Source organism: Sceloporus undulatus, chromosome 4, assembly GCF_019175285.1.
Source record: "Sceloporus undulatus isolate JIND9_A2432 ecotype Alabama chromosome 4, SceUnd_v1.1, whole genome shotgun sequence".
Classification (NCBI taxonomy): domain Eukaryota; kingdom Metazoa; phylum Chordata; class Lepidosauria; order Squamata; family Phrynosomatidae; genus Sceloporus; species Sceloporus undulatus.
In genome coordinates, this window is record NC_056525.1 from 28,100,658 (window position 1) to 28,123,887 (window position 23,230).

The 23,230-nt window shown below is 41.2% G+C and overlaps 1 protein-coding gene, 1 long non-coding RNA gene and 3 other non-coding genes across 5 annotated transcripts in view; 1 reads left to right on the plus strand and 4 right to left on the minus strand.

The window, feature by feature from the left end:
* Window positions 1-6,765: 6,765 nt before the first annotated feature.
* LOC121930164 lies at window positions 6,766-12,643 on the minus strand. The gene is made up of 5 exons (XR_006103833.1): window positions 12,603-12,643; window positions 11,158-11,269; window positions 9,024-9,136; window positions 7,589-7,678; window positions 6,766-6,910 (listed from the first exon to the last, which is right to left on the minus strand). It is a non-coding gene; the product is annotated as an uncharacterized LOC121930164 (long non-coding RNA).
* Window positions 7,447-7,538, minus strand: LOC121930249. Its single transcript, XR_006103897.1, has one exon. It is a non-coding gene; the product is annotated as a small nucleolar SNORD12/SNORD106 (small nucleolar RNA).
* LOC121930248 lies at window positions 9,218-9,309 on the minus strand. The gene has a single exon (XR_006103896.1). It is a non-coding gene; the product is annotated as a small nucleolar SNORD12/SNORD106 (small nucleolar RNA).
* On the minus strand, window positions 11,381-11,477 carry LOC121930250. The gene has a single exon (XR_006103898.1). It is a non-coding gene; the product is annotated as a small nucleolar SNORD12/SNORD106 (small nucleolar RNA).
* Window positions 12,644-16,741: 4,098 nt separating the features above from the next.
* The window catches only part of LOC121929302 (retinol dehydrogenase 10-like), a 16,743-nt gene continuing 10,254 nt past the window's right edge, over window positions 16,742-23,230 (plus strand). The window contains exon 1 of the mRNA XM_042464713.1: window positions 16,742-17,200. Coding sequence (XP_042320647.1) covers window positions 16,742-17,200 — 459 coding nt within the window. The remainder of the gene's footprint in view (window positions 17,201-23,230) is intronic.

Genomic DNA, 23,230 nt, shown 5'->3' on the forward strand with positions numbered 1-23,230 from the left:
TTGTGGAAGTTATCACCCTAGCCCCATTCTCACCGTAATCATACTAGTACAGTCAGCCCTTCATATCGGCTGGCTAGCCATCCACTGGTTGGCCCTGCCCCATTATCCTCAATGGTAATGCATGCATGCGGCCATGCTGATGTGGTTGCTCAGAACTCCATAGAGAATAATGTGCTCTCACATCAATAGAGATGGGAAAACCCTTCAATAAAGTGTGATAAGTTCTTTGCACATTAGTTCCAGTATTGGCCAGTCATGTAGTATCAGTGTCACCTCCTTTGCTCCAAATGAGTTATTTTCAAACTTTAAGAGCAGCTTAAAAACCATGTGTGATAAAGTCCTGAGACTGAAAAGAAGTATGGGATAGCTGCTGACTTTGCTGTCTGTAGAAAAACCTGTGGAACTGTAGCCTGTCCTAAATGTCTTAGGAAAGCAAGAATCTAGTGGAATGTCAGTGCTGTGCCATTGCTCACCAGTTTTGCATGGCCTATACAAAAATAAACATTTTCACAAGGAAACATTACAAGTCTCCATATACCTGCTTCTCAGGCAGTGGTGGGCAACTGGCTCCACCTCCAGCCCCCTTCTCTTTCCCCTTCCCTCAAATATTTGTTCTTTCTTATATCCCTACATTTCAGTCCCTTATCTATTCCCATGCAAGCCCTATGAGGAATGACTAAAGAGAGCTATGTTTAATTTGGAGAATAATGAGAGGTCATGTGATAGTCATCATTAAAAATATGAAGGGGTGTCATGTAGGATGGAGTGAACATGTTTCTTCTTGCTCCAGAGACTAGGGCATGAACCTATGGATTCAAATTACAAGCAAATAAGATTCCGCCTGAAGAGTCCAATGATCAAATTGCCTACTTGATCTTTCTCTAACCCTAAACTAATACAGTGGTACCTCGGGATACGAAATACCCAGGTTACGAAATTTCCGGGATATGAAAAAATCCCATAGGAAAACATTGTTCCGGGTTACGAATGTTTTTTCGGGTTACGAAAAAAATTTTGGTGCTTTTTTCGGCTTTTTCGCACGAAATCGCGGCTTTTCCCCATTAGCGCCTATGGCATTTCGGCTTGCGAATGCTTTTCGGGTTACGAAAGCGGCCGCGGAACGAATTAATTTCGTAACCCGAGGCACCACTGTAGCTATTCTCCATGCTTACTTGTAACAGCATTTGACTTAAGACATGCAAACTGGAGTGTCTGATGGACTTCCTCATCAAGGCTATGACCTTCATAACACACACAACCGTCCATTTTTATTTGGTGCTCATAGTTGTTTGTAGCATCTGTCCCATGTAGTTGGCACATTGAATTTTCCACTTTTTGAACCCATCTCTTGTATCACATGAAAACCTACCAAGTAGAGTTTTCGTATAATACTGAGGTTCACATGAGATGCAGTTCTGACTTCTGCGAAGTCTTAGGTGTCCAGCTGAGTAAATGGTTTGGGCACCGGAATTGTATCTGAGAGACAGATGGCTAGTTCACACAGATCATTCAAGGGCTGTAGCTTCCTGACACACACACACACACACACAACTGGTAACAGGTTTAGGGTATTATAAATTTACTGAGCCAAAAAACACAAAAGAAAGAGAGTAGGGGTTGGGTGGGATGGGGAAGGATGAAATATTGGCCTATAGCCAATGAAATCTACAGGTCTGTGGATGGCCAAATGGTGACAAGGTTTTTTTGAACGCACTTGGCTGAACTGGCATCTTCTTGCACTGTGAGCATGACTTTGTGCTTCATTGGGTTCATAGTGTGTGGTCTGGCCTCCCTGACCACTTTCAATTGCTGCATAGGTTGTCTGTTTCTTTAGCACTTACTAAGAAATTCTCATCAAGAAATTACATCAATTTATGCCTCAGTACACATTTGTGTGCACATATTTGTTACATTTGTATCACACCTTTCCTCCTCCTGTGTATATGGCTGTCGTCTTACATGCTTTACACTTACCATAAGCTGTCTGATAGAAAATAACTGGCTGAAAGTCACCCAGTGGGTTCCCTAGGAACATTAGGAAGAACGTCAACTCTTTCACTGTAAGAACTATTTGAGAGTGGCACATAGGCTGCCTTGGAGAATGGTGCACTCTCCTTGTGTGTTTTTGTTTACTGTCCTTAAGCCATGGGACATCTCCAAACCCCCAATACTCAACAGCTCTGCTGAACTCCTGCAGGTTTAGGCCTGTGATCTCCCCTGATGGAGTCTATCTGGTGTGTGGTCTTCCTCGCTCTCTACTGCCTTCAACCTTTCCTACATTATTGTCATTTCTAATGTGTCATACCTTCTCATGATGTGGCCAAAGTATGACAGCCTCGCTTTAGTGTTCTTGGCTTCCAGGGAGAGTTCAGGCTTGATCTGTTCTAAGACCCATTTGTTTCTCTTTTTGCCTGTCCACGGTATTCTCAGCATTCTTCTCCAGCACCACATCTCAAATGAGTTGATTTTTTTTCTATCCACTTTCTTCATTGTCCAGCTTTCACATCTGTACATGGTGATTGGGAATACCATGGCTTAGACAATCTTAGCTGCTTACCACAGGGGTTCATCCTGCAGTTCAGTCATCAAACTGCCTACCAGATTCCTCTCTAAACTTAAAAATAAAAGCTATTCTCCCTGCTTACTTGAAACTGAACTTGACTGAAGGAATATATTGGGGGGGGGGGGAATAATTTTTGTGTGTGTGTCTGCAAAAATCTTTTTCCAATTCCAAAAATTAAAATGTCCCCATTTAACCTAAAATTGTATGACTCTACTTACTTAATTTATATTTGATGGGTTAAAAACATTTAACACATGCCTCACTTTGCCTCTTCTTTGGATTGGGCTGCTGCTGGAACAGAAAAAATGTGGGTTCAAAGGACTGCTGCTTTTGCTGTATGAGACAGAACCACTCCACTCCGTGTGCAGATGCAGAGGTACCATGCTGATCACAAAACAAATTTCATAGTCCATAGATAATTCTTTTATGCCCTCCCTCTGTCTAGTGACAAGAAGAAAGAGCTAATGGCATGGAGTGGAGGCAAGTGATGACTTGCCTGGTTTAAACGCCTTCCATGAAATACTGTAAAATGAAATTCTTTATTATGGTCAAAGACCAGCTTCAAACGCCTTCCATAATTTAGATGGAGAGCTGGGTAACTTGTTCTCAGTAAAACATGTGTGCATAGCACCCCCTGCAGCCTCACAATTAACTCAAAATCTTAGGATTCATCCCTAGCAATTAATAGCATGCCTTTTTGCCCATTTTGGTTGGAAACCAGCATTCCCAATGACAAATCTTACATGAGAATTCGTACAAGGCAACATTCAAATTGGCCTGTGAACATAAAGCTCATCTAATGGAGGCATTTTGCAGGCATGCCTGCCCACCTTCCTATCTCCCATTTATTTATTGAATTGCCATGGTTACACAATTATTCCAAAAAGAAAAACAAATACAAACAAACCTAGACAGGATGGGAAGGATGCAGGGCTATAATGTGCAGAAGACATGAGACCGGGACAGAAGCAACAGCATGGTGAGTTGGAAGAGCTGTGTGATAAGTGCTTGTCCCAGTATGTTATGAAGACTAATGTGGCACCTTAAGAGCCTGGTATGATATTCAACCAAAGTAACTCACTTTGAAAGAGCACTTTTTCATAAGAGTGATTATTTAAGTTAGTGGCCACTACATCTGAACTACATTTTGCAACTTAATTTTCTCATTGAGCCCTACAGTGAGCCCTTGGTAACCACATGGGTTTGGTTCCAGGACCTGACCACACCAACAAAAATCCATGGATGCTCAATCCCATTAAATCCAATGGTGTAGTAAAATGGTGTCACTTACATAAAAAGGAGAAATCAACATTTGATTTTGGAATTCATGGATATGGAGGGCCAACTGTATATCAGTGTGCTCCTACACATTAATGCGGCGGGGGGGGGGATAGTTTAAACAACAACAAAAAGTGGATGGGGGTTAAGACTGGTTTTTTCTTCTTCCCAACCCTGATCTTGTGGGAGGCAGTGTGTTAAACATGAATCTTAGAACGAGTCAAGATCACAAGCTTCCTAATAGCAATGTGCAAGCCACAAGGACCTGAGATAATTCAGCTCAGGATGGTTATTGCTTCTGCAAATTTCCAAAGCGTTTTACAGTTTCAGAAGCAACAGAAACCCAATATAGTTGCTCTAGCTTCCTTATGCATCTTCTTAGCATTCAAAATACTTTGGAATTTTATCCTCACAGTTGCCATTACCAATTTAGCCTGAGAAGCACAGGAAGAATTTGAATTTAGCCTGTCCTCACCATCAGCACCCTTGAAACTCACAAGCCTACGACCTCCTCCCACTCGAGTTATTAGTTGTGATTTCTATGATCAGAGCTACAGAATCTCTAAGGGTCCTTAATTAAAGATGGGTGTGTATGGTGTAATTAGCAGAGCAGATTGATCAGCCTTGGAGATGAAACTTTGTAACACTTCGAGAGCCAGCATGGTATAGCGGTTTGAGCACAGGGCTACAAGGTCAGGGTTTGATTCCCTTCTTCAGTATAAAAACCAATGGGATTACCTTGGGCAAGTCACTCTCTCTTAGCTGCAGACAATGGCAATGGCTAACCCACCCACTCACCCACCCCCTGAAGAAACTTGCCAAGAAAACCCTATGAGAGATTTACCTTACCCAGTCCAGAAAAAGTCACCTAAGGCTGGTATTTCAGCAAAAATTGTCAGTTGGATTGTAGGTAGCAACTTTGGCATTGAACAGTTCAAGCAGCTTAACTAATTAAGGCATGAAAAGGAGGAAAAAATAGTTCTCTGCAAAGTCCTGAGGCTATACATGAATTTTATTTGTGCAGTTTGTGTCACATCAGGTTTGGCACTGAAAAACCGCACTTGACTGAGCAAAACGCCTCTGCCCCCAAGCAAGAAGCTACAGGGCAGCTGAATGTCTCACATAAGAGTTTCTGCTATGTTTAATAAGTATAAGTGTTGACTGCAGGACCAGTGATAAACTGCATCTGACCCAAAATCTCAATCTCTCACCCATAATTAAAAACATAGAAAATGCCTTATACCGAATCAGACCAGTACTGTCAGATTTGAGTGCCAACAGCTCTCTATAGAGGTTCAGATAGGATTCATTCCCAGTCCTATCTGGAGATCCCTAACAGTCTTTTATCCAAGTACTAAACCAGACCAAGCCTTATGTCCAAGACGATCTGCATTTAGAGTAGTAACATGCTACTAAATTTAGTGGTCCTATGTCAGGTTAGCTTAACCAAAATGTTGGCACTGTGGAGTCCAGCCCTTATCAAAAAGTAAAACAGTTGGTGAAATATCTTGTTAAACTGCAAAACGATGCACTTTCATTGAAGGTGTTACAGGTTACAGATGCTAATGAGAGAAAAATCATTACTCTAGTTAAAAGCTTTTTCCCTTATACTTTTGACACCCAACATATAATGCCAACAGCAAGAATACTAAATACTTTGCTTAAACATTGCAGCAGTATTCTGAAAGTGTAATGACTCTACTAACCAAAGGTAAGCATATGCTTTTGCTAGCAGACACTGAATAAATGCTGCCCTTGAATGCATGAATGTTTCTCCTACTTGTGAAGTCTTCTCTTATATGAGAAGTCATAGGCTTTCATGGCCGGCATCCAGATTTTTATGGATTTTTCGGGCTATGTGGCCATGTTCTAGAAGAATTTATTGCTGACGTTTCACCAGCATCTGTGGCTGGCATCTTTAGAGAATGCTGGTATAGAAGAGATCTGGATATACAGTAGTCATGGTTATCTGACATTCCGGATTATCCGACTGTCGGACAACTTGAGGGTGTGGTCATGGGCCTTTCACACTCCCAGACACACCCCCAAATAGAAAAGGCCCCAAGCGGAGCTCTGTTCGGGCTGAGGGAAACCAAGCTGCCAAGGAGAGGACTGGGCCAAGCGGCTTGAACTCTGCCCTCTCAGACGCTGCCCCCCCCCCCCGCAGCCAAGCCGGTTCCTTTGCATAGGGGGATTTTAAAAACCAGCCTTACAAAAGCTAATTTTTTAATTTTCTTTACATTAGCCATGGCAGGTTGTGAGAGGAGCACTAGCCTCATTTGAGCTGGCAATGGGCAATGAAGCTTCCTATTTATCCCTGCAGGGCAGGATAGATGATTACCATGCACTGAACATCTATCTGTCCTCCAGGCAGGGGTAAGGGTTTGCTCAGCAAGCTTTGTTCAGAGCATTTGCTTTTGTCTTGTGGTTAAAAGTGTGACCTGGCCAAGGTTACTGTGAGTTTCCATGGCCAAGCAGGGATCTAACCCCTGGTCGAGAGTCCTAGTCTGACACATAAAACTATTGCACCACACTAGCAAAACAAAGCTTTCAGTGTTATCAGTGAAGCAGGGAGATTCATGCAGGCAAGATTCCTGAAACTGAGTAAAAAAAAAATCATTTAGTCTCTGGTTCATACACACCAGGAGCCCAGCAATAGCCAGTTTGATCAGCTGGGGTTTCCAAATGTTCTCTTGCAGATGACTCATTCACATCCTTATGCTCTGCTAACCAAGACTTATTTAACTGAGGAAAGTATAAATCCAGTATGCTATGGACCAATGATATGTAGCTTCCCACAAGCTAGAGCTCCTTCCCAACTATTCCATCTCTGTATTATACTATAAACAGTAAGACTTTTGCAGTTTGCAGATGAAGACAAATTCAGCTTCTGGCAATAAAGAACCACAGTTGCTCAAATTTGCTAAGGTATAACTAGCACATTTATTAGGCATAATCACTACTGAATTCCAAGTCAGATCTTCTCCAGAATATTCAGTTTCAGATCATTTTGTGGACACCTTAAGCTTCAAAGCACCCATCCAACCAGGTAAACTAGAACTCCTGAACCTGTTAAAAGAAAACAATAAAATTTAGCAATTTTCTAGTGCAGACAGTACTATGCACTTCTATCTGTCCAGATGCCAAATTAACATTGTAATTATCACATAATGCAAAGCTGTATTTATTACGAACAGAAATTACCACAGCTGTTTTAAGATTCGGCAACAGAAAACCTGGACAGTTGCAGAATTAGAACTTTCCACATAAACTAAGACTAAGAAGAGCATTTCCCTCAGTCTATTTTAGTAGAATCACAAAACTGTTCAAACACAAAAACAAAGATTTATAATACAGATTTCTCTATTGTCCCCAGTATTTAAATCCTATGGAAGTCCATCACCATTCCCTGAAAAACTTCAAAACACCAATATCCAAACCCTTGTACAAAATGAAGAGATCCACAGTCTAAAGAAAAGAGCCAATTTCTTACACAACCACTCTTAAACCTCCTGTGAGTAATCAGAATTATCTTTTTAAAAGATACTGAAGGTTTCTGCCTTCAAAGTCCAAGACAAAAGCATACAATTTTGTGAATTTGAACTTCAGTGGAATCAGACCATCTGGCTAGAATGTGCATTTTATCAGCATTACCGATACGATGGGGAAAAAAGATTAAGTCATCATATACCACTGAATACATGTTCTTACAGCTGCTACTATTTCTTAACAGGAGTTTGATTTTACCTTAGAACTTCCAGTCAGTCTTGGTTTAAGGAAAGACCAGGTGCCTCCTCATTCTTTTTCAAGTGGAATCTGACCAAGGCAGCCTACAGTCTAAATACAACAACCATGGAACATCTCAGTATAGAAGAAAATACTTAAGTTGTTTTCTATGGTGGCTGTAAGGCCATATCATGGGGGTTTCTTGACAAGTTTCTTCAGAGGTGGTTTGCCATTGCCATTCTCTTGAGACTGAGAGTGTGATTTGCCCAAGGTCACCCAATTGTTTCATGGCTGAGCAGAGATTCAAAGCCTGGTCTCCAGAGTACTAATCCAACATCTGGAGGACTACCATTTCACATCCCTGCATAATACTAAAATAGTACAGATAATTTAACTAAGCACATTAATCAGAGCAGCCAGATACATTTTAGCAGGATGCTGAGGGTCTGGTTCTTGAGCTAAGCATACTGGGGTGGCATTATGCACTACAGTGGGCCCTTGGTGTCTGTTGGGGTTTGGTTCCAGTACACCCCACTCCCGGCGAATAACAAAGCAATGGATGCTGAAGGCCCATTAAATACAATGGCAGAGTAAAAAGGTGACACTTATATAAAATGGCAAAATCAAGGTTTGCTTTTTGGAACTTAAATATTTTTAAAAATTTTCAAGCTGTTGAAGGTTGAATCCATGGATATGGTGGGGGAACTGTATACCATTATACTACCATGTTTCCATTTTAAGAAATGTTATTTAAAATTCTCAGCCAGAGTTCTACTGCATCAACAAAGTGCAAAAACCAGGATTCCATAGGATGCAACCATGGCAGTTAAATTAGAATTATAGCAATGTAATTGTAATGTGACAGGACCCCCCAAATAATTAACCCACTGCCTATACTGCCCCTTTGTAATGACAAGCTCTCATTGCAGATATTGGGTCTTTCTCAGACAGTATTACACTGCAATTAACATTACTTACACTAAACTGCATGAGCCTGGGGCTCTTTCATCCAGCCACTTGCTGAGATCCAAAAGTTTACTCACTTTAAGCCAATTCCCAGTCATCTTTTAAATTCCCTACATGTCCAAACCATAGTTAATGCAAACAAACCCAATAGCCTAGTCTGATTGCTAGTTAACATCATGGATGGATAACATGGGGCCATCAGATGCTACTGAATTTGTCTCTCCAATCAGTTCCAGCTAGCTATGGCAATGGTAAGAGATGGTAGGAAGTGCAGTTCAACAAACCCTACAGCAGTGCTTCCCCAGCTAGCTGATGTGGTAGACTGGCAATCCCACCCCACTTGTTTCAACCCTGTGCAGACTTACACTACCACCATTTTTCAGATATGGAAGTGCCACCACCATTTATCTTCCCATTATCTGTACAAAAAGAGATATTTCTCTAAATCCTCTAAATTAATCAAAGGAAAAAAAGAAATTAAAAAACTTACCTTCATGCTTCTTTGGTATGTTCAAAAGTAGCACTCCAATTTTCCCCTCAGGCTAACCATCTCTAGCTACTTTTTAGGCCAATAATCTTCTCCGATACTACTTCATTCCAAGTCTAAAATGACACATAAAGCCAAAGGGTCATATCATCCCTATCCAGAACAAATTATCAGAAAGAAAGAAAAAAACTAACTATGCTGATGTATCAGACAAGATCTGGCTAAAGCAGCAAAAATCAACAGTGTCGATCAGATGGGGAAAAAAGTTTTAGTCATCATATACATCAGCTTTATAGGTACACTAGAAAAGGCATGGCTTTCACCACACATTCAAAACAATTGCAAATCACTACTGAGAACCTCCAGTAACTGCTTCATGTAGGTGAAGTGCATGTGACACGGACGTTTACATATAATTCCTTTAAGATCTAACTATGCATAAATAAATGTACTGTATTTCTCTATCACATTTTCAATCCTGGAAAAATGTGCATGAAAACTCAAGTACAGAAATGTAACAGGAATGTGATCAAGTAGAAACTCACACCACCATATCTTCTTTAATATTACCTGCAGGACTGAATGATCTTTTAACTGTTCTACAAATATGATCAAGCATACTACTACACACAGTACCTATATACAGTACTACTAAACATGGTACCTATGGGGCAGCCCCAGAAACACCTACACAGTCAGTCAGCCCAACATCCTACTTTTGTCTTGCTAGCAAGACTGTTGTTTAAAATATGAACTAAAGACAACAGCAGCTGTACATTTTAGAGTCACTGGTTCCCCTACAGTCTTTCTTGGGATCATTCTAAAGCATTAGGACAGCCTGCAATTCTAGTACAATGACACTTGACTATTTCATAAAAATCACACAATAACCAGAAACCTTTAGAAAGTAGACTCAACCCTATCTGGATCTCATAATTTGAGGCTGAATGAAGTTGGTTTTCTCTAGGATTGTGCATGCTGCACAACCATATTGGTGGTAACACATAACTGCAGCTTCTTCAAGGTTTTCTCACCCAAGCTGAGAAGTTAAACCCAGGGGCAGAAAGGTTCTACAATGAGTTAATAATGGCCAAATAGGCATTAATGGTTCTATTATGCCAAAACAGGATTCAAAAGAGAGATGTGGACTTATTAAGGGATAGCCTTTAAGGGTGGGGAAGCTGGACATTTGTTCTGGGTCCCAAGCAGAAATGAGGCAAGCTGGTATGTGTTTAGCATATAGTCTTCAGTGAGCTACAGCATGGAAAAAGCCAGTGATTGTTTAATCACACACCACTGCCACTTGACTTTTGCAATTGCTTAAAATATTTGTATACTTTATTAAAATACTCTATTGATACACAGCCCCCATCTTTCCTTTTAAAATAGTTATCTATGAAAATAGTCATATCTAGCAGAGCTTTAAATCTTTTAGTGGGCCCTTGTTATCCACTGGGGTTTGGTTCCAGGAACCCCCGTGAATAACAAAATCTGTAGATGCTCAAGTCCCATTAAATACAAATGGTGTCCCCTATATAAAATGGAAAAGCAAAGCTTGCTATTTAGAATTTATATTTTTAAAAAATATTTTCAAGCCATGGATGCTTGAATCCAGTGATAAAACATCCGAGGATAAGGAGGGCCAACTGTATTATAAGGCTTTCTTAGCAAGATTTGTTTAGAAGGGGTTTGCCTTTGCCTTCCTTCGAGGCTCAAAGAGTGTAACTTGCCTAAGTCCACCCAATGAGCTTCCATGGCCAAGCGGGTATTCGAACCCTGTTCCCCAGTCATAGCCCAACACTCAAACCATTACCACCACTGGTTCTCTATCTCTAACTTTTATTGTTGTGTGTCTTCAACTAAGTTCTGACTTATGGTCACCCCAAGGCTGTGATTCTCAAGCTCTAGTCTTCCAAATGTTTTGGAGTTCAGCTCCCAGAATCCTCAACCATCCTGCTCAATAGTCTGGGATTTGGGGAGCTGAAGTCCAAAATACCTGGAAAACCCGAGTCTGGGAATCATGTCCCCAAGGCAAACCTATCACAGGGTTTTCTTGGCAATTCTGGGGGGGGGGGGGTTGCCATTGCTATCCCCTGAGGCTGAGAGAGTGTGACTAACCCAAAGTAGCTTCACTCACATGTTCTTTCCAGAGTGCCATGGAGCCTCAGGTTCACCACCTGCATTTCAGGTGATTCCACCCTCCACCTGGGAAGTTTCCCCATCACATCCATTGCACATTCTTGCTGAAACTGAATGGAAGAAAGAAAAAAGAATCAACCATGAGAAGTTTAGCTGTTAACATCTCTTAAAATGTACAAAAGGGAGAGGCAGAAAGAGCGCCTCCCAATTCTCGCTGCACTCTTGGTTCATCAGAACAAATCACTGGCTTAACAGCAAAGGCATCAACACTTCCGCTCTGATGGGGAAAAAAGTTGGAAAGTCATCCTCCGCACCAACTGAGCAAGGGTCCATATCTACACTGTGGAAATAATGCAGTCAGACACTTTAGCCGCCTGGGATTCGTAGCATCGAGAGGCACCAGAGTCCTGGGATTTGTGGAGTTGCGAGGCACCAAAGGCACTCTTTGGCAGACAAGATCTGAAGACCTTGCAAAACTACCAATCCCAGGATCCCGCAGCACTCGCATCATTTCTACAGTATAGATGCACCCAAGCAACAAAATTCAAAACAGAGATAGCAGGTAACATTTGAAGGCAGCACTTTGGGTGTGACTGGGGTTGCTTTATTATAATAATTATTATTAAAAATAATAATTATTTAAAAAATAAAAAGTAATAATAATAACAGTTTTATTTATATGTTGCCTTTCCCATAGGAGCAAAACCTGCATAATCAAGCCAGAGACAAGGGGATTTGCAGTTTGGTGTGTCTTTTATGATGGTCTGCATCCATTGAAGACCATCAGGGAAGGTTTTAGGTTTCCAGATTGTGTTTTTGGCATGTCTTAAATTTTCAGCTTTGTAGTGTTTTAATTGGGTTATTTTAATTGTTTTTTTAAATTCTGCCATACTACTAATAATAATATAATAATTAGACTTTTTATTTATATCCCCCTTTTCTATATAAAACAATCCCAAGTGGCTTACACAGCTAAAACCACTCAATATACATATAATATCTCAATATCACCCCCTAGAAAAGAATTAAACATGTTACAGCTAAAATTAATTTCTAGAATAAACTATTCGTAACAAAATAAACGATGGGCAGAATAGTAGCGTGATACATAAGGGATAATGCATAATGTGTTTTTATACTGTGAGCCGCCTTGGGTCTTCTTTTGGGAGAAAGCCAACACAGAAAGCAAAACAAACGAGAAGGATGCAGTGTGAACCTCTTTCAGTCCTATGTATTAACATGGCGCCCATGGTCATTGTCAAAGGAGGGGAAATATAAAACAGGACGCGGCCAACAACAAAAATGGAGCGCCCTAGTCATTCCTCAAACGCCCCCAGAAAACTTCCGAGGCTTCCCCAACTCCCTGCTTCATCCCCCGCGGCGGATGGCATTGGATTCCCAAACCCACCCGGCCCTTCTTTCAGGCCTACAAAGACACCTTACCTCTTCGAAAGCCGAACGGAAAAGAACGTTCGCTTGAACTGAGCGCCCCTATATAGCCCTCCCATCGCCCTACTGCGCATGTTCTTCCCAAGGCCTTGTGGGAAAGGTAGTTTTCCAGGAGACCTTCGAAGGCGCGTTTCTATTGGCTGCTGCTTGTAGTAGGCGGAGCCGTTGGGGATATCATATTCGAATCTTCATGAGACGTTGGCACGGGGCTTTTGTGAAGGCCCAGTTTTAGGCTCCCCTGGAAGCGTTTAGTAGTGGTTACTTGAAATGTTTAGATTCAGAACACACTGCAGAAATTAATCCAGTTTGAGACCGCTTTATCTGCCCTGGATCCATGCTAGGGAATCTTGGGAACTGACAGAGAGCTCCAGTGCCACAACAAACTACAAATGAAATGATATCTTGGTAACTGAGGCCCAAAACATACTGCAGAAATAACCCAGTTTGAGACCGCTTTAACTGACCTGGCTCAATGCTGGGGAATCTTGTGAACTGTAGTTTGCTGCAGCTTCATAGCTCTCTAACAGAGGTGGCTAAATGTCTCACAAATCTACAGTTCCCAGAATCCCCCAGCATGGAGCCAGGGCAGTTAAAGCGGTCTCAACCCGGATTATTTCTGCAGTGTGTTTTGGCTCCAGGAGAGCCTAACCTCCTCTGAAGAAACCTTGCAAAGAAAAGCCCATAAGAGGATAAATTGGGAATGACTTGAAGGCACACAACAACAAAACCGCAAATAACCCTCTGTTGTCCCACTTTTTCAGAGTCCAGACCATGTTCAGCTCCTCCTCTCCATTTCATAAGGCCGCCTGCCCAAAATATTACACTGTAAATAAATTGAACGGGGAATTACACATTTTCGTTTCAAAGAAGGCTGACAGGATTTTAATAGGATTTCTGTTGGCTGCATCCGCACCACAGAAATAATCTGATTTGACACCACTTCAACTGCTATGGCTCAATGCTGTGGCAATCTGGAAGTGTATCTTGTTGGGGCACCATTGTTTGTTGGGATATAAGAATGCCTGTACTTAATTGAGTTCAAACTACTTTTGCATTTTGAACCCCGTTTGCAGCTACTGAAGTAGGCTGAGGGCAAATGGGGAAAGTGGGAGGAAAAGAGAGAAACTGGGACATTTTTGAAGCCGCTGAAAAAGTGGGACAAGAGGATTACTTGGGACTTTGTTGTTATTGTTGTGTACCTTTGAGTCATTTCCTATTTATTTATTTATTTTATTTAGGTATTTATATCCCGCCCTTCAGCCCTAATGGCTCTCAGGGTGGCTTACAATTATTATTTTTAATCAGACAGTTCCCTGCCCTCAGGTTTACAATCTAAAAGACACAAAACAAAAGGAGAAGGGAATGGTGGAGGGAAAGGGGATGAGGTCCAGTGGTTCTTCTCTCCCTCTGAGGCCTGGACCAAGGCAGATGGATTGGAGGGAGGGCTCTTCCTTCTTCCAGGCTAGTCCTGATGGAGCTGGACCTGCTGGTGAACTCCCTCTCAGGCCAGTGGATGGCAGTTATGGAGGGCGGAGTCTCCTTCCTTCTGGCTGGCCCTGATGGAGCTGGACCTGCCTGATAAACTCCCTCTCAGGCCGGCGGATGGCAATTATGGAGGACGGAGTCTCCTTCCTCTCAGGCTGGCCCTGATGGAGCTGGACCTGCCTGATGACCTCCATTTCTTAATCACATTTCTTCTGAGAAGTTTCAATACATATATGGTCATAACCTTTTTGTTCAGGTGGGCTTTTGTCAAACTCAATGAGGTTGCAGTTAAAAGGAGCTTTTAACTGGTGGGGGCTATTTTACTTATATTGATGTGCTTTTAATTCAATTGTGCTCAGCTAATATACTTTTTAAAAATTGTGTTCAAATATTATAATGAATTAGCCTGAATTCTATTGTTAGTCTCAACTAGAACAGACCCATTGAATTCAGTGTTGTAGATAGCTACAGCAGACCTGTTATCTATCAGTAGATTAAACTAACTAATTTGACTAATGGGATTTGGGCCACAGTCTTTTTACTGCTGCCTTTTTAGCTGATTAGTCATCAGCTTTTTTGAGATGCTGCTTTTGGGAAAAGGAGGGATGAATATCAAGTACAGGCATACCTCAGTTAACAAAGCCTCTGCAAAAGAAGGCCCTTTTTACAAAGTCTTTCTTTCTGTCCTTCAGTTTTTCTCTCTGTCCCGTGTTTCGCTGAGTGATTTTCTTTAAAACAGCATTGGTACTGGAAGGGTAGTGAAGGTCTAGAAAAACACAGCTATTCAGATGCCAGGTTGCACAAGTGTATCCACAGTAAACAAGAAATCTTGAGCTGGGAAAGTGTGCAATACTCCTCAGCCTATCCTACTGTAATGTGTGTGTGTGTGTGTGTGCACCTCCAAGTCACCTGCTGACTCATGGCAACCCCGTTAATTTCATAGAGTTTTCCTACAAGAAGAAAAACAACAGCTACCTCTAGAACCCCTTACTGAGCATCTGTACACAGCAAAACAGAGAGGAAAGAGGAGAGCAGTTAAACTTGCCACCATTCTCTCCAACATGTTTTACAAAGTATAAATCTGTAAGTATGGCTATCAAAATGGAAATCATATCAAAAACAGAGACTGGCGAAACTAAAAAAAATGCTGGATTCATTTTGGAGCAGCTTTTTAGTGGTCTGTAGAAGGTACAAAATGTCTTTGTTTACTTATGCCATAGAATTAATTTCCCACAGAAGCAAAATTATGCTCATAATTCTGCAACACAGACATTTATCATAGAGCCCACCAAGGAATTCCAAAAGAAAATCAACATGTGCTTTATAGCCTTTGATTGCATCAGTCAGTCAGGAATGCTCTGAAAGACATGGGAGTCCTACTACATTTGGTAGTTCTGATAAGAAATCTGTACTCAGGACAGGACAAGAGGCAACTGTTAGAACAGAATATGGAGAAACAGAATGGTTCCCAATTGACAAGGGTGTCAAGGAAAGCTTTATTTTATCACCATACTTGTTGAACCTGTATGTAGAAAACATCATACAAAACGCAGGTTTAGACTTAGAAGAAAGAGGAGTGAAGACAGGAGGAAGGAAGATCAACAATCTAAGATATGTGGATGACACCATACTGCTAGTGAAAAGCATTATAGACTTGGAACAATTACAATTATAGTGAAGGAGGTGGATAAAAAGAAAATCAACTCATTTGAGATATGGTGCTGGTGAAGAGTGCTGAGGACACCATGGACAGCCAAAAAGACAAACAAATGGGTCCTTGAACTGATCAAGCCTGAAATACCCTAGAAACCAATGATGATAAAACTGAGTCTCTTGCACTTTGGCCACATCATGAAAAGACAGGACTCATTAGGGGGAAAAAACAAAAAACAATAATGCTAAGAAAGGTAGAGAGCAATAGAAAGAGAGGAAGACCACATTCTAGATGGATGGACTCTGTTAAAAGGTGACAGGTATGAATTTGCAAGACTTAAAGCAGAGCAGTGGAAGATGGGATCTTGGAGATGTCTCATCCACAGGGCTGCCATGAGTTGAGGTTCCCTCGAGGGCAGTTAACAACAAACCTGACCTGATTGTTTCATTCCATGTGTGTATGCTGTTAATATTGAATCAAAATGTTGTTGAAACATGTTAAATTGCTCTTTTTGTGTGTGTAGGCATTATAGGCTCGCCTTAGGGTTGTCCTAAGTTGGAAATGACTGGACGGCACACAAAAACAACAACAACAAAAGGAACCTATCCCTATTCTTTCTGTGTTATTTCTAGCTTTGCTGGCAATTTTTTTGTTAAAGAAATAATGTCCAGGAACACATCTACTTCAATCATACTTCTACGTTAGTGCCCTCAAACACTTTGTCAACATGGGGTAGATTTAGCATTATAATGAAAGAATCTCTAGTTCCTTAGTGGCATGCTGGTGTGTACCAGCCCCCACTATACGAATTAATGGCCAAATGCTTCTTTGTTGTCCACATTCCACCTCCTTATTGGTAGTGGTTGCTATAATCTCTTAAATCTCAGTTTTCCAATAAATACAGCCTTCCTGCCTGATTTGCTTTGTCTGTGGGTTTCACGATACACTAGCTTTAGGAAGTTTGCAATGATTATCACCTCAGAGATCTGAAACAATGGCTGTGGTAGTTGTAGACTTTCTAATACTCACAGCTAAAGTAATTGGATATATCCTCCATGCTTTGATTCGGTGGATAAAGAAGCCCAGAGAGAAAACAGTCAGAAATGAAATCTGCTTGATAACAGGCACTGCCAGTGCAACTGGTGTTGGGAGGCTTTTTGCTTTGGAGTTTGCCCGACGGGGAGCTACGCTTGTCTTGTGGGATGTTGACACTAAGGGCAATGAAAACACAGCGAGGGAAGTCCGCAAGCTGGGAGCCAAGGCCTACACTTACACTTGTGATGTGAGCCAGAGGGGACTGGTCCATGCTGCTGCTTCATGTGTGAGAAGGGAAGTGGGCGATGTCACCATCTTGATCAACAATGCTGGCATCGTAGCTGGGATGCCCATCTTACAATGCCCTGATGAACAGATGGAAAGAACCATGAGGACCAACTGCCATGCTCACTTTTGGGTAGGTACCATTCCATGAAACAAACAGAAATGCAATGCAATTTGGGCTTCTATGCAATGACTGACAATTAAGCATAAATGGCAGCAAAAACCTTAAGCTGATCCATTATTAGTTCTATTTATTTTGTGCATTTGCATTCCACCTTTCTACTTAGATACAAAACAGAATATGATGTTGATGAAATTATATATATAATTCACTAACTTCACAATTCTATGTATGTCCGTTCAGAAATAAGTATTGAGGTTCAAAACACACTGGAGGAATAATGCAGTCTGAGACTGATTTTACTGCCCTGGCTCAGTGCTAGGGAATCCTGGGAACTGTAGTTTGTTGTGGCACCAGAGCTCTCTGATAGAGAAAGCTAAATGTCTCACAAAACTACAGTTCCCAGAATTCCCTCGCATTGAGCCAGGGCAATTAAAACGGTCTCAGACTGGATTATTCCTCCAATGTGTTTTGCACCTAAGTTCAACAGGATTTATTCCTAGACAGGCATGTGCAGGACTTCATTCTAAAATATACAATAAAAAAAATTAAATGTTGGCCTGAAAACAGCTAAAAATCTGTATTAATAAATTAAAACAGTGGGAGACCTGCAGAATCTTCAAAGCACCACATAAATGTAATTTTTTAAAAAAATGTCCCTCCCAGTTACCCAGCCTAACTTGAGCTGTGAGATAAGGCCAGATGGAACTCCTTTGAAAAGGTGTTCAGATTTTGGTGTCACAATAGAGAAAAGTCCTGTCCCTTGCTCCATACTACTGATGCGAGGGGTACCTAGAGTAAGACTTTAGAGGTATATCTCATTGCACAAGTGGGTTCATATCAGAGTTTATTCTGTAGATGAGAGTGGGCAGCTGTGGCCTTTCAGATGTTTTGGGTTACCGCTCCCATCAGCTCTAGCCAATGGAGCCATTTGTGAAAAACTGTGGGAGTTGTGTCCAAAAACATGTAAACTCTAAGGACAGATTTGCGCATTCTGATATAAATAATGTCCTCCTTTGATCGGAACTTGCCTGTATATCAAGAGCTGCCCCTAAAGACCTACTTCAGGTCCTGCTGTCATCAGAAGCTTGGAGGGTAGGTATGATCTCCAGATTCTAGAGAGCCATACTTGCCCATCTACATTTGAGATCCTCTTATTCCCAATAATTTGGAGCTTTAAAAGAATTATCTATGACACATCCATTTTAAGTCACTCTACCCCAACAATTTCCCCCTCAGCAGTAACAATGGATAATGTCGCCCTGTTAATTGATGTCATGGTTTGGTGGCTTTGCCCAGAGCATTTAAAACTGTTATTCATAAGGATTGGGCACACACAGAGCTATGCAAAGTGATACATTCAGGAACTATCCATCTAAGTTCTGGTTCACATGAATCCTATGTTAGTGTGAATGAGAGTTTTCTTGCGGCAACTAATTCTGGAAAGCAGCTTATCAGGCAGGTCTTGCAGAACATGGCCTGGCTCTAGTTAATCCTACATTTGAGACCCTGAAAAAATGAAAAGCCCATCAAATAGAGGGCAATTTTAAGAGGATTGAAATGAAAATTAATCTTGTTACACTCTTTATCCTGGTCACATGGGCTACTAAAACAAAATATTTCCAAAGGAATTTTAAATAGGTATTAATATTTTATCTCCTCAGGCTCCAGGGAAATTGGGAGATACATGAATGAAACCAAACTGGTGATAGCATCACATTTTAGTTGTATAATTTAGCAGTTAAGATACCATTGCACCTAACAGGCTGAACACTGTCCCTGGATCTCTGAGGATCTCTTGGTGCATATTATATGGGAAGGGAAGATCTGTAGGTAACCTGGACCCAAACCATGTATGGCTTTAAATATAATAACAAATACTTTGTACCTTGCCCAGAAACTAAGTGGCAACCAATGGAATGATTTTAATACTGGTGTAATGTGATATCAGTTCATTGTTGTTCTTGTGCCTTCAAGTTATTTCTTACTTATGGTGACCAAAATCTTGCCAAGAAAACCTTGTGATAGGGTCCCCTTTGAAATGAAAGAATCATTTCTTCTGTTCAGAAACAACTTGAAGACACACAATATCAGCAAGATGTCATGATAATAAACTTTATCTGCATGCATCTTTAGGGAATTTTAAAAAATGTTTAGAAACTTAGGGGAAAAAATTCAGTAAGACCTGAACTCCAATCTTCCTGCTACTTGTGTGCCTTTTTTTTTTTTTTTACATAGAAACATTCCTGTCCAAGTGCAACTACATTAAAACCCCAGATTTCATTTTTTTAAGGATAGCAAATACTAGGGAGGGACACGCTCACTGCCATGCCAAAGCTTTAAAAATGAATCCGAAAGTCCATTCCTAAGGATGTGGATGCATGTAATTGCTATGACTTCATTATTTGGTAAAAAATATTTAAAAGTGGTTAAAAGGGGGTAATAGGTAAGAGAGCCAGCAAGGTGTAATTCTTTGAGGGTTGGGTTGCAACTCTGGAGACCAGGGTTTGATTACCAGCTCGGCCATGAATCCCACTGATTGACCTTGGACAAGTCACATAATAATAAATAATAATAAACTGTTTATTTATATACCACTTTTCCACACAATCAAAGCGGTTTACATCAATCAGAGTTACGAACGAGTCATAGTACAATATAAGACAATTAAAAATACAGTTCTATTACAATACAATAATAATTATCTAAAACATACAATTAGTTAAAACAGAATTATGTTCAAATAGCTAAAACAGGTTGGGGAGTAAATTCTCTAAAGAGAGTTGAGAGGGTAAGCTTGTTGAAAGAGGTAGGTTTTTAATGCCTTTTTGAAGGCTTCCAATGACCCGCTGAGGCGGATCTCTTCCAGGAGGCCATTCCAGAGGGTGGGCACTGTAGCAGTATAAGCCCTTTGATGGGTTGACGCAAGCCTCACCTTGGGGTGTTCAAGTAATAGCTTCCCTGTCATTCTAAGGGTGCGTGCGGGGCGGATTATGTGGGGAGAGGCACTCCCTCAAGTAACCCAGGCCCGAGCCATTTAGGGCTTTAAAGGTAATAACCAACACTTTGTATTGGGACCGAAAGCTAATTGGCAGCCAGTGGAGAGATTTTAACACAGGTGTAATATGATCTGATCTGGATGTTCCCGTGATTAATCTGACTGCAGCGTTCTGAACCAACTGAAGCTTCCAGACCTGATACAGAGGTAGCCCCATGTAGAGCGCATTGCAGAAATCCAAACGAGAGGTTACCAGTGCATGTACTACAGTTTCTAGGTCCTTTCGATCCAGACAGGGACGCAGTTGGCATATCAGCCGAAGCTGGTACCAAGCACTCCTGGCCATCACATCTACTTGAGATGATAACTGTAGAGATGGATCCAGGAGTACTCCCAGACTACGAACTTTATCCTTTAGGGGAAGTGTAACCCCGTCCAGGAAAGGATGGCAAACTTCCCTACCTGGGTTCGAATGACATATCATGAGTACCTCTGTTTTCTCTGGATTCAGCCTGAGTTTGTTTTTTCCTCATCCAGTCCATTACTGACCCCAGGCAGGCATCCAGAGGAGAGGTGCCATCCTTAGTCACTGTATCAGTTGGAGACATGGAGAGATAGATCTGGGTGTCATCAACGTACTGATAACACCGAGCTCCATGACTCCGGATGATCTCTCCCAGCAGCTTCATATAAATGTTAAATAGCATGGGGGACAGGATGGCACCCTGAGAGACGCCAGATGTAAGCTCTCTCTTACATGCTCTCAGCTTCTGGGTAAGGCAATGGCAAACCTCCTTAAACAAATCTTGCCAAGAAAACCCCATGCATTAGGGTTGCCATAAGTCAGAAATGACTTGAAGGCACACAACAACAACAGCAGCAACAGCAGCAGCAGCAGCAAGCCATAAATTGACAGATGACTTGAAATCATATACACATACTATAGGCTTTCCCACAGAACAAACTGGCAGATCAGTGACTGCACGTTTTATTTCATATCTAAGATTCTACCACGGCTAGCCATTTACATTTTAAACAAATATTGGGAATCAGGGGATTATGGCTAATTTAGGGAGGGCATATCCACTTTGACCTTCTTCCAAATATCCATGTCATAAAAGCAGAAGATCCATTTTGCCTCTATATATTATTTAGCATTAAAGAACTATTGGTCACTTCAAGCTAATCCAAAATCTGGAATAGTAGCTCATGTTTTGAAGAGTATCAGAATGGAATCAAAAACTCTGTGTAAAGCCACACACAATTTATGGAACTACACAGAGTAGGCCTGCTCCTGCCATGGAAGCCCAGTCTCCTCAGATCCATATCAGCCACTATAAAAGTATGAAAGGAGGGACCCTTTGAGGATTCTGCTCAGAGCATGGAAGTATTACTTTGGGTGATTTACAGCATCCAGAATCTTCCAGCCAGTATGACCATTGATGATGCTGGCTGAGGGATTTTGGTAGCTGTAATCTTGAAAAGTGACTTTTTCATGCTCTTTGTATGGTTGTAAGCACCACTGTTTCCACATGTCATAGTATGCAATCTGAATTGCAGATTATATTGAAGCCATAATGCATATAGTTTTATTGTGTATTTGTGGGCATGCCCATGTGTGCATGTGTAAGTATATGTTGACTTTGGTAAAACCTAAGATTTCACGAAAGATGTTGATAACATCTTTCTTGCTTCTCTAAGGCCCTATTTCAGATGGGATTTGGAAGACTATATGTGATCTAGTCCAATGGAGAAGAGAGTCCAATGGAAGCGGAACTCAATTTACACATCGTGTCTGCATGTAGATGTCTTCAGGTTGCCTGATGACTTACAGTGACCCCATACATTTTATGGGGTTTTCTTAGGCAAGGAATATTCAGAGACGGTTTGCTATTGCCTTCCTCTGAAATATATCTTCCAGTTCCTGGTATTCCTTGGCAATTCCCACATCATGATGGCTGCTAAACTGACTTTCAGTTCTCATGGCTTAAGAAAATAACTGGTGCTATTTGCTAGGCCCTGGAGCTTAATGTTGCATGTATGTAACATCCATATGTAACAGAAAAATTAAATGTGACAGAAACATATGCTGTCACAAAATCTTTATATTCTTAAAAGGAGAAAGAAAAGAAAAAAACATTTAAAAAGAATTTCTGCATAGATAAAAACAAATGTACAAAATATAGAGTAAGCAGTATGTGTTTATTCTATATTAAAAAGGAGCCAGCATGGTGTCATGGTTTGAGCCTTGGAGTATGACTCTGGAAACCAGGGTTTGAATCCCAGCTCGGTCATGTTAAACCCACTGGGGGACCTTGGGCAAGTCACACTCTCTCAGCCTCAGAGGGTGGCAATGGTAAACCCCGTCTGAAGAAACTTCCCAAGAAAACGCAATGATAGGTTCGCCTTAGGGTTGCCATAAGTCAGAAACGACTTGAGGACACACAACAGCAACATATCAGAAAGATGGTGTAACATACATAGGCCATGCAAGTTTAAATGTTTCTCAAATTTTTCAACTGATAAAAATGTTCTGTACAAGTCACCATGTTCCAATTGTAGTCTACACATGGTGACCAAATATATTTGGGGCCAAGCAGAGCCAGTCTGGCGCAAAATGTTTTGGGACTTGAGGCGATAAAATCTCCTGCCATTCCATATGCAAAAGCTGAATGGAATGCCAGCTGAGTCCCTACTATGGGGCTGTACCTGAAGATAGGGGACTAGTTTATGATGTACAAGGCAGGCTATGTCTCACACACTTCTCCCCCAACCCCTGCCAACAGCAGCGGCCTAACTCTTCCTAATGTTAGGACTGGCCCTGGGGTAGAAGCAGGGCATTTTAAACACGATTTGTTCCTTTGAAATCTTATAGCAGTTGGTCAGTAAGATGTTATCATTCTGTATTACACTGTTGGGGGAAATAACTTATGTCACTCATTGTGTGGCTGTTTCTTTTGACTGTTAGGTTTTTTTAATTTAAAAAATCAGGCTCATTAAGATAACTGCATAACCTCCGAAACCATAACCCTTCCTGGCACGCC